This window comes from Morone saxatilis, unplaced genomic scaffold (genome assembly GCF_004916995.1).
Source record: "Morone saxatilis isolate NCDOM2014 unplaced genomic scaffold, NCSU_SB_2.0 Contig10, whole genome shotgun sequence".
Taxonomy (NCBI): domain Eukaryota; kingdom Metazoa; phylum Chordata; class Actinopteri; family Moronidae; genus Morone; species Morone saxatilis.
Window position 1 is genome coordinate 541,909 of NW_023339652.1, and position 11,012 is coordinate 552,920.

Consider the following 11,012-nt stretch of genomic DNA (forward strand, 5'->3'; position numbering starts at 1 on the left):
GACAGGTGTAGATGGGTGGAGATGGGTAGAGACTGTTGGAGACTGTTGGAGATGGGTGGAGACTGTTGGAGACTGTTGGAGACTGTTGGAGACAGTTGGAGACAGTTGGAGACGGGTTGAGACGCTTGGAGACTGTTGGAGACGGGTGGGGCTGTTGGAGACTGTTGGAGACTGTTGGAGACGGGTGAAGACTGTTGGAGACGGGTGGGGCTGTTGGAGACGGGTGGAGACTGTTGGAGACGGGTGGAGACTGTTGGAGACGGGTGGAGACTGTTGGAGGTGAATCAGTCTGATCACTAACTGCAGTTTGTTTCCACATGGATTGTTTCTACAGTCTTAGTCAGTTAAAAATAAACGAACGTCCTCTGGTGTCCAACAGAGAGACGAAGACAAAGATGAAGATAAATGTGGAGGATAAATCTCTGAGTCCTGACAGGAAGTCACAGAGGACAGACAATAAATACAACTCGACTTAATAAAACTGAGACAAACACTGGACAGTTGACATTTCTATATTTGTGTCTGTGTGTAAATATTTCATTTGTTTCTGTTTTGAAAATTAAATTTATTGATTAATTAATTCAGTCTCACTGCAGACTCATCAAACTCTGCAGTCTCAATGTGACATCTTCACAATTATACAAAATAAATACAAACATAAAGAAGACAGTGACAACTCATTATTATTATTTAATATATATCATTATTCTATCTGCAGTCAGTATCTCACCAGAGTTGAGTTTAATGTTAGAAATGTTCAGTTACACTGACTGATGCTAACCTGCATATGTTGGACAATTAGCATCATTAGCATTAATAATCAGCTATATAGACAATATCTCAGCAGCTGATTGGACAATATCGGAGTGGTTTTAGGGGTTACTGAAAATAAAAAGTACAACCATTTAAAGAGGAAGTGGTCATATTTCAGCTCCCATTGGGCTGATTAATTTTGAGGTTATTTATATGATTAATACATAACTGCAGCAGTCAATGACAAACACTGTCATCAGCTCAATGACACTGAGCTTTCTTTATTCTAACATTTAGGTATTAATCATATAAATAGCCTCAGTGACTCAAACTCAGCCACTGGGAGTTCCTTATGAACGTCATTAAACTGTTAACAATAAATCAATAATAATAATATTCTGTATCATTCAAACCAATAACATTCATTCTTTCCTCACATGAACGTCTGATGATCATAAATATTTCCTGCTGTCAGTGAACTCATCATCTCATTCAGTGTGAGAGCTGCTCCAGCTCTAACGTTCAGCTCTGTGCTCTGGTCCAGGTCTTTGTTACAGTGAATCCTTTGCAGACTGACACCATTAACCCTCAGTCCTCTGCAGGGACGGGCTCCTGCGAGGGGGGACGGACCGGATGAAGGGCTTCAGAGGACGAGTCCTTCACAGCGGAGATGAACACGGAGCGAGTTCTGCATTCAGAAGCTGTCTCCTGTTTCCTGTCGGCGTCCGATAACACGAGGACCAGCCGGCATGAAGGAGGATGTCAGTATGTGCACGCCGTCCTCAGCAGGGCCCAAACCCAACAGGAAGTCAGCCATTTTGAATTTAGTGATTATTTTTGGTGATTTGTTGTATTTTAACAAACTCCTACAGAACCGATCGGATCATCTTCAGATTTGATCAGTGCGATCTAAAGACCATTACGATTAAAAGTTGTGATATTTGTGAGTTGTCATTTTTGGATGTTGCCATGGAAATTAGGTAAATGTTAATGTGAACTGTTTTACAGTTGATGGCTGTAGCTGAACATCCTCCTAAATTCATTAAACTCAGCACACACGTCACAAGTGACATAATTTCACACTTGATATCGGTCTTGTGCATGGGTGTGGCAAAATGGCTCCACAGCGCCCCCTAGAAAACCTCAATGAAACAGCCCCGGTAGCATGTCCAGACTTACAACAAGACCTCTTGGAGTCTGGAAGTGTCAGACTCAAGTCAAGAGTTGAGTTGTTCAATCAGCACTTTAACTCCACATATAGAAACAATGTTCAGCCGTCCACATACTTTTGTCAACTTAGTGTATCTTAAACATTCCCGTCCATGAGCAGAAGGTGATTCCAGCTGTGTGGTCAGTATTGATTTTCTCTTTGTTAAAAAGAACAGAAGCTGACAGTAACCACGGCGACGTCTTCATCCTGTCACTGCTGGTGCTGAGGCAGAACAATTGTATTCCACTCATTCTTCTTCTCCTGCTCCCCCACACATCTGCAGGCAGCACAAAGTGAGTTATAGTGAGTTATAAGCAGGAATCTATAAGCTGCCGCCGCTGACAAATGATCCAGTTTGATTTCCTCAGGGGGGGGGTAGAACTGAATGTGTTTAAATTTTTATCACATAACCAGCTTGTATTTGCTCCGAGTGAGGAAGATGATAAAGGGTGAGAGCTGACCAATCACAGCGAGCAGAGAGCGAGTTTAATGGAAAACGTCCTCAGAATCTGTTTAATATTGCTCAGTTTCTGAGAGACATCGCTGTGGCTTTATGGTGTGAGGCCTGGATGGATGGTAAAAGTTGTATGAAGGTGTTGGACAGAACAAACATTGTGATTTATTCATTGTGTGAGCCTCTGGGGAACCAGACAGCGCCACAATTTCACATTTCTCTGGTAGAAATACAGAAAGAGTTGCGTCACATTTGTGCTTCTGCTGAGCTGCAGTTTCACTATGTTCAGTACATCAGAGATGTGGTTAACGGAGAGAAATAACAAACAGAACATCACAATGTGTGTGTGCTAGAGAGATTCAGAGGAGTCTATTATCAGTGAATAACGGACTCCCTGTTGTCCATTAACTCCTGATAATGGAAACCTATCCATCCATTATGTTTATTTCATTATCTTACAGCAGTGTGAGTTGTTTTGTATCTTACTTTATTACACTTTGTTTAATTACTGGAAGTACATTACGGCGTATTAAACTGTTTGTTTGTTTTGTTACATCATGTTACATTGTGCTGCATTACTATATATTTTGTTACATTTAATTACATTACGTCATACCAAACTGTGTTACGTTGTGTTTTGTTACATGATGTGTTGTTAAAGCAGACCCTCCCCCACTGACACTGACTCGTATCCACCCACCCTGAACATATGGCTGACATTAATGCACATTATATCTGTCACAATGCAAACATCCTTCATGTTGCACAGACTGCACAGCTCTTCATTCATTTATTCAAATAACATATTGTCTCTTTTTATTGTCTCTCTCTAGCTTATTTTTAATGCACCACACACTACTTGGCACTAAAACCCATTCTGATATCATGTTTTTTATTTTATTTTGGTATTTTATATTACATTTAGTCATTATGTTACTTTATATTTGTTACATTTTAATACATTACGTTGTGTTTTGTATCATTGTTGTATTGTATTATATTTTGTTACATGTGCTGTTAAGGCAAATATATCATGTTTTCTACATGTTATTGTGGTATTTTATGTCACATTTAGTGAGATTACGATGCGTTTAATTTCAGTCCTGCAGTGGAAAAGCAGATTTTTAGTCATTTGAAGTGTCTCTTCCTCCGGCAGCGGACACTGCAGTGCTCATTGGGCAGGTTGTTTATCTGGAAGCAAACAAGAGGCAGTGACAGTGTTTTCAGTGGCAGTGAGGAGTGTTTCTACCTGCAGCCAAAAGAAAAAGAAATGACCCGATGCGCACACACAGCCCTCTGCAGCGGCTGGAACCGGCGGTGTGAGCAGCAGATTGCAGAGGAAAAAATAAAAAGCCGCTAATAAGATGAGAATGTGTTTATTTGTCACGCTGTGCGGCTCCACGCTCCCAGAGGCTCACAGAGCGGGAACCAATATGAGCTCAGAGAACTCATGAATGCTCCACACAGAAAGCCTTTTATTTATTGTATTCCTGCTCAGTCTGAGTCCAGCAGGGTCTCCACAGATCTGTAGTCCTGCAGGATGTGACCTGAGCCACAGAGACACCTTTACTCTCACAGATCTGTGATAAAGGCGCTGCAGGTGATTAACGAGGGAAACCACAACGAGCTGCCTTTACTAATGAGTTAAAACAGAACATATATATTAAATACAGACAGCGGGATTGTTTCAGGACACAGCTGATGACTTCATTAATCTCAGAGGTTTCATTCTGTCAGACAGTGAGGATGTCTGTGCTACAGTGTGAGAATAATGACAGTAAAAACAGGAAACAGAAATGTGAAGAATACCAATGAAGCTGTGAGATACCCACGTCCTGTTCAGGGATGCTACGAAGCAGCCGCAGGTTAACCTTGGAAGTCGGACGTTTGTGAGCTTCGTTAATTGAAGGAGGCGGCTCGTTCCTCTGATGGCACCCAGCATACAGATACCTGTCTCACTGCTAACATGCTAACGGTTTATATCAGTGGAAGCGCTGCCGACTGTCATCTTACATCCATCCCTGAAGAGCAGAGGAAGCTGGTTAGCACAGTAGCTTTAAGTAGTAGACAGCTAGCTAGTGTTTGAGTAACGTGTTATGATGTAATGTGTTACTGTAATCCTGTTTTGATGCTAACTAATGATGTAACTCCATTAATTAAAAAATTAATTAAGAGTTTAAAATTAAATTACACAATAATTATTTTTATTTTTAACAAGAAATTTAAACAAGCTTGTTGCCTTTGTTGTTCCTGATAGTGACAACTGCAGGGTGTCGTTACGATGTTTACAACCCAACAACCTCTCAGTTCAGACAATAATATAATAATAATATTAATAATAATATTAATAATAATATTAATAATGTATTATTAATATTAATGGATTTCCTTCTTTCTAATCCATGTTAAAGTCTTTAGTTTCAGTTCTGAACTCTTTAAAGCTCGGTGCGACCTCCTCCTCTCTAACCTCTCCTCCGCCGTAAAAACTCTCAGCTTTCAGAGGGAAATAAATTCCCAGGGAGGTAATTACCTGCTGCAGCTCTAATCGGCCGAATTACCCAGAGTTCCCCTGGTTATTTGTAGGGATGGAAGGAGGGAGTGTTTCTTTCCTTTCTCTGGTTCTGCTGATCACCACACTGTTTTATTAACTGCACATTAAAGTACAGAGGAGGCTTACGGCCTGGTTTTAATGAAATACATCTGTTCAGAGCTTGATTCAGAGGCGTGATGGGAAACGGAGGGCATAAAGCTGCAGGAAGATTTAAGATAAGATATTTTTACACTCCAAGCTGGACGTGGACAGAAGGATATGGAAGCTCATTTCTGCCAATGTGACAGACAAAAATGGATTCTGTAAGTCAGAATAATGAGAAACCTTCTCAAAATAGGGACTTAGTATCAATATATTGAGATAATAAGTAATTATTGCGAAATAATAAATTAATATTTAGAGAAAGCTTCTAATTATAATCACAGAATCTTTTATCTTTTATTTCTGTCACATTGGCAGAAATGTGCTTCCATAGAAGAACACACACTTTGTTTGTCATTAAAAGGATATTTCAGTGTTCAGGGACACGTTTCCAAAAACATCATTTGGACACGAGAACGAGGCTCAGACTGACAGAACGAGACCTCCTTCTAGGGAAGAAGCATTTTCAGAAAGTAGAAGTTGAAGAGCTAAAAACTAAAATGAAAAATGTTTTTTTCTTAAAGGCTGAGAAAAGTGAACAGAGTTTGGTTGGAGGCTGAGAGGAGCTGCTGTCAGACACACTGAAGAATACACATAAATAATGAAAGCTCAGGATTCTGCAGTGTGTTGAGTTTTTTTTTGTTTGAATCTCTTCAAGGCCAAACAGCAGCATCCTTGCGAGCCGCTGCAGACCCCAGGGGCTGATGGGAAAGAGCGGGAGGGAGAGGGGGGGGTCACTTCAGACCTTTCTTTATAAAAATCGACTGAGGCTTCGCTTTCTTGTTGTCGAGGTTTTTCTCCGTCAGCAGAGACACACCCGTCGGGGGAGAACTTCCTCTCTGGAGCTCCTCGCTCTCTGTGTGAAGACTCAGTGTGTCGCTCGGCCTTCTGGGTAAAAAAAAAGTCATTGTGTGAGTGACATCAAACCGAGCAACGTCCCTGAGCTGATCTGAATGCAGCGCAGACAGAGCGAGCAGCAGCAGGAGCTTCAGTTTGGACCAAAACTGACTGAAAACACCGACATTAATAATAAAACTTCAGTTATAGAATATAAACAAATGCAACATGTGGCTCCACAAAAACACAAAGATTTAAAATTCATAATGAGAAGGTGAAGTTACAGGAAGAGAAGTTAGAACAGATTCATTTTAAAAACAGAAATCCTGAATAAATATGAATGAAACTAACTTATATATTCTGACAAATGGTGTTAATGTATAAATTATGTTTTGGTACGTTGGCGGTGAATTCACTTTTAATGGTCACATCTGATGAACAAATACAGGCTAAAAGGAGCTTAATGCAACATTATACAGTCTGTTTACAGGGAGGTCTACGGTCTGTTTACAGGGAGGTCTACGGTCTGTTTACAGGGAGAAAACAGACCCAGAGTGAGAAGACGAGTCTGAATAATGGATTGGAAACAAAATGGCCTCTCGGTGTGAGCGTCTCTCCAGGGAAACGAGCGGCTGAAGAGGTCGGTCGATATCTTCTGTTTGTGTCAGAGAGGTGTGAACGTTTCAGGTCAGGGTCTCCTGAGAGGCTGAATGTGCCAGAGAAGAAGAGGAAGAAGAGGAAGAAGAGGATCCATATTGATGAGGACTTTTACATTGATGTTGGAGGAAGAGGAAGTGTGAGGCCTTCTGGGTAAAAACCTTCAGAAGAGACGGTTTAAAGAGACAAAAACACTCAAGGACTGTTAATCAGACACATCGACCAGAGAAATCCGCCCTCAGAATACACTCTCAGCTCTCCATATTCTCTGTAACACTTCTCTGTAAAATTCCACCTTAATAACTCCCAGTCTCTGTTTATTAGTGGAAATATGATACATGGTGGATATAACTTTATATGTTACCAGGATGTGTTTAGCCTAGCTTAGCACAAAGACTGGCAGCAGGGGGAAACTGCTAGCATCAGTGGTACTCTATGTTTATGACACACTCCAACATTACAGCAAGCATATCGCACATAATTATAATCACCATAATAATCATCATTAAATCAGTTAACTAATGACCCTTCCTAAGTCCCGCCCCTTTTTGCTCTGTGCTCCAATCACAGTTGAGCAAGCCTCACTACCTAACTACCTAACTCAAAATGTATGTAAATTAGTGAGCTAGCTAGCTGATCTGTGTCAATCATTGTAACTACATAGCTAATGATTGATGTAGATTAGCTAACGATAACGATTCATGTACTGCAGATTAGTTAGCTAAAAAAAACAAAACAAACCACAACAAGACACCGTTGACAAAACCAGTAACTGAACCCAGCAGATGATAAATAAATAAATAAATCATAAACTACAAACTGACCAGAAACAAAACTCAGAGCTTTCCAACAATCACCAACTCTGTTTAATTCACAGACGCAGTAATTAACCACAAACAGGCCGTAATATCAGTCTGCACCAGACTCCAGAGACAAAAACACGTATTTTAGTAACATCGTAACTTCATTCAAAGTGGACAGAAACAGAATGAAACTCACCAGAAACATGTTTATCAGTCTGTATATAATTTCTGTCTGAACTGTCAGTATCATGAATATCAGAGTTAAACATGAGCTTTTATTTTAGTTCAGTATAAAAGCCAAACAGGAGACAAAAGCCTTTCGGGGAGGTGATGACTTTAAAATGAAAAGGTGGACGCAGGAGCTGCTGGAAGCTGAAGGATGAGGTCTGTTCGGACTCTAAGGACTGTGTGTGGTTTCTGATTGGCTCTTTGAGTGCTCTTATTATTATAAATCAGAAATCCTCAAACACTCCACATTTCAATTTAATGGATAAAGAAACACGATGAAAGGATTCGTACATATTTCAACTGTTGAATTACTGAGTGAATCATTTTCTCTCTGTTGTGCAGCATTTTGTCACTTTAACATAAATATTAAATATGAATATAAAGAAATAAAAGGTACGTGACCTCTGCGTCCTCAGGCCTTCTGAATGAAACAAACACTGAATGTGAATGCAGAGTTTGAGCCTGCAGGGACATTGAACATTACTGAGAGATTTATGCACTTTAATTACTTTTGTGTCTGTGAAATGACGCCCCAACCTCTTTGATACCTCTGCATGTGTGTGTGCTCATTCCCAGCCGGCCTCACTTATAATTGATAATGTGAGACTAACGAGCTGTAATTGTACCTGTAGGGAAAGGTTGCTATCACAGCGCTGATGTTTAATGTGACAGTAACTGAATAAAAGTGTTCAGACGTGTCCTTTTATTTATTAACAACTGCTGTATTATAATTAGTATAAATATAATTATGAGAAATGAGAAGTAACATAAAATATAAAAACATACGTCGTTTGTTGATCACGTCAGCTGTAATATCTTGATGCTAATTTCTGTTAGCCTCTCTATGGGAAAGGCTATTATATATTAGCATTGAGCTAGCTGCATGGTTGTAACAACTACATCAGGAGGAGGTTGTGGTTGTATTGTATTCTGTATTTATATTTTCCAGCATTTGTAGAAAACATTTCTTTATCTTACCTTTATTTAACCAGATCAGTCAATTAAGAACCAATTATTTCTACAATGACGACCTTTGTCCACACGAGTGAGTAACCTTACTTTTTATTGACTACCGTCACCTCAGGTGAGCGTGGTCGTTCCCACCACTGAGGTATTTTTTACACCTCAGTATTTCTAAAACCCTGCATACACTAAAAACAGCTTAATGCTAAAAGAACAGCTAAGAGTACTGGTACCTTTGTGGTCCACTTCAGGCCCTGCAGAGATCTAAACGGGTTCCAGAGATTATTTATACATTATTTCAATACAGGAACCTGATTCTGACTCTGGAGGAATATTTTAAAAACAAGAGACGAAGAACTGAAGGAACATTTTGGTTGTTGTCCAAATCTGGACCAATGGGACGACGTGGCGAGGACATTGTCCTTCCTGTAGCGCCACCATGAGGACAAACCGCTCTGTGAGACTCTGGATGAGATGCTGTGAATCCACAATTTAATCTGATCGACCTTTGACCTGTGAGGTACAGAGACTGCCTCGTGTCAACCTAATTACGGAGAGCGAGACGGAGGAAGTGACCTACCAATCACAGGGATTGATCATTTGTGTTCGTAGACACAAACAGAGCAGCTTTTATTAGCCCGTTAGCCTGTTAGCACACACTGCAGAGCAGAAACATTTGTGACAGAAGGACATAAATCAGACTGAAATATCTGATTGAACAGAAGTTATGAGTTGGGTTTGTTTCCAGATGAAGAATGAGTGTCTGCAGGGAGGAAGAGAAACATGGGAAGATTAATGGAAGTGATACCTGCTGTTAAAATATGATCTGTATCCATATACGTTAATAAACGGTCTGATCTTTGTGTTCAATCAGCTCCAGACTGCTTTTAAATCATCAGTTTGTGAGCTCAGAAAAGCTTTATAAACTTTGTGAAACACTATTGTGTGACATGTGGAGCAGATGGGGATTGAACCCTTAATTAATCCCATAAACTTAGCTGGACCGACCTTCTTTTTAATAATGAACCTTTACAGGCAGAAAAGTAAACAGGGAAGTGGATGATAAAACCAATCAGTGGTCATCAATAACTATTTGTGCAGTTTTATATATAACGACGCTGATTATTGATCAGTGACGTAACAGGGTTTGTGTTGCTGGCTGGAAACAGGGCTGCAGGCTCCTTACAGGCTGAAACAATGTGGTTTTTCTTATTTTATGGTATTTAAATTGGCAAGAGCTTCAAATTAGGGGTCAGCTTCCACCCAAAAGGGGGCGGGGCTTGACACCAGGCCAAAGTATGGATTGGCTGCTGTCCATTTGTGCTGGTTGTCACCGTGGTAACCACCCTGGAAGCTACAGTAACCAACTGCTGAGAACATCTTTAATTGCAGTCCCTAAAAACCCTAAAAAACCCAGTCCGGCATTGAAGCTGTCGGAACACACACACACACACACACACACACACACACACACACAAGGTCAGCGGTCAGAGAGCGGCGGCTGGAGGCGGGAGTTTCTCACTCTGCTCCTAATCACTGAACAAAAAGAAGGAGCTCAGATCAATTCGTGTGTGTGTGTGTGTGTGTGTGTGTGTGGTGTGTTACATTTATACAGGAAGGTCCCTGTGTGTGCACTGAGACATCAATCAATTACGTTTGATTGATGGTCAGGTGCACAGCTAACAGGAGACGTTAACAGTGTGTGTGTGTTTGTGTGTTGTTGTGTGTGTGTGTGTGTTTGAGGCTGGTCGATCACATACAATCATGTTGAGTCTTTACAGGAACTCATCAGTTCTGCAGTTTCTTCTTTTTGTCTCGTTTAATAGTAACCAATCAAACATCTGGCAGCAGTTTCTGTCTCATTATATCCCGATCAATTACGAGGTATCTTAAATACGTAGTCCCTCTCCTAATGCTGAACAACTGTTTTGTAGGTATGATCACGTCAAATAACCGTTTAATGCTAGCTGTTTTTCCCCCCCCTCTACCGCTAAGCTTTAGCTAAGTCTATCCAGTCTGAAGCCACATTTTTACCATCCACGTGTTTAGATCTTTGGTGCTTTTTAACTCTAGATTTGAAACCGGATGAAGGGATTTTAGTCATCGGACGTCTGGATTCTTAAGTTACAGAGAAACAAGCGAGCTAACGTTTAAGCAGCAGTCTCGGCTCGCACCCCTCCGGGACGTTCCTTTGGTCTGTTCCAAACAGCGTGGGAGAAGCAGTGATTGTTAAGGATTTTAATCATAAAAAATGAAAGATTGTTTAATTCAGACGGCAGAGAGAGAAACCTCTGATATTATACGTCTGTTCTGTGCCAGATTAAGAGCACCAAAATATCCAATACACAGATAAAGAATAAACTATATATATTACTATATATATAGTGTATAATATTATACAAATTAAAGAAATAA

The 11,012-nt window shown here is 40.4% G+C and overlaps 1 protein-coding gene across 1 annotated transcript in view; it reads left to right on the plus strand.

The window, feature by feature from the left end:
- The first annotated feature begins 1,423 nt into the window (after positions 1-1,423).
- Positions 1,424-11,012, plus strand: part of LOC118341875 (potassium voltage-gated channel subfamily D member 2-like) — a 54,889-nt gene continuing 45,300 nt past the window's right edge. Inside the window, exons 1-2 of the mRNA XM_035680281.1 lie at positions 1,424-1,514; positions 6,567-6,756. Of these exons, the coding sequence (XP_035536174.1) occupies positions 1,424-1,514; positions 6,567-6,756 (281 nt within the window). The remainder of the gene's footprint in view (positions 1,515-6,566; positions 6,757-11,012) is intronic.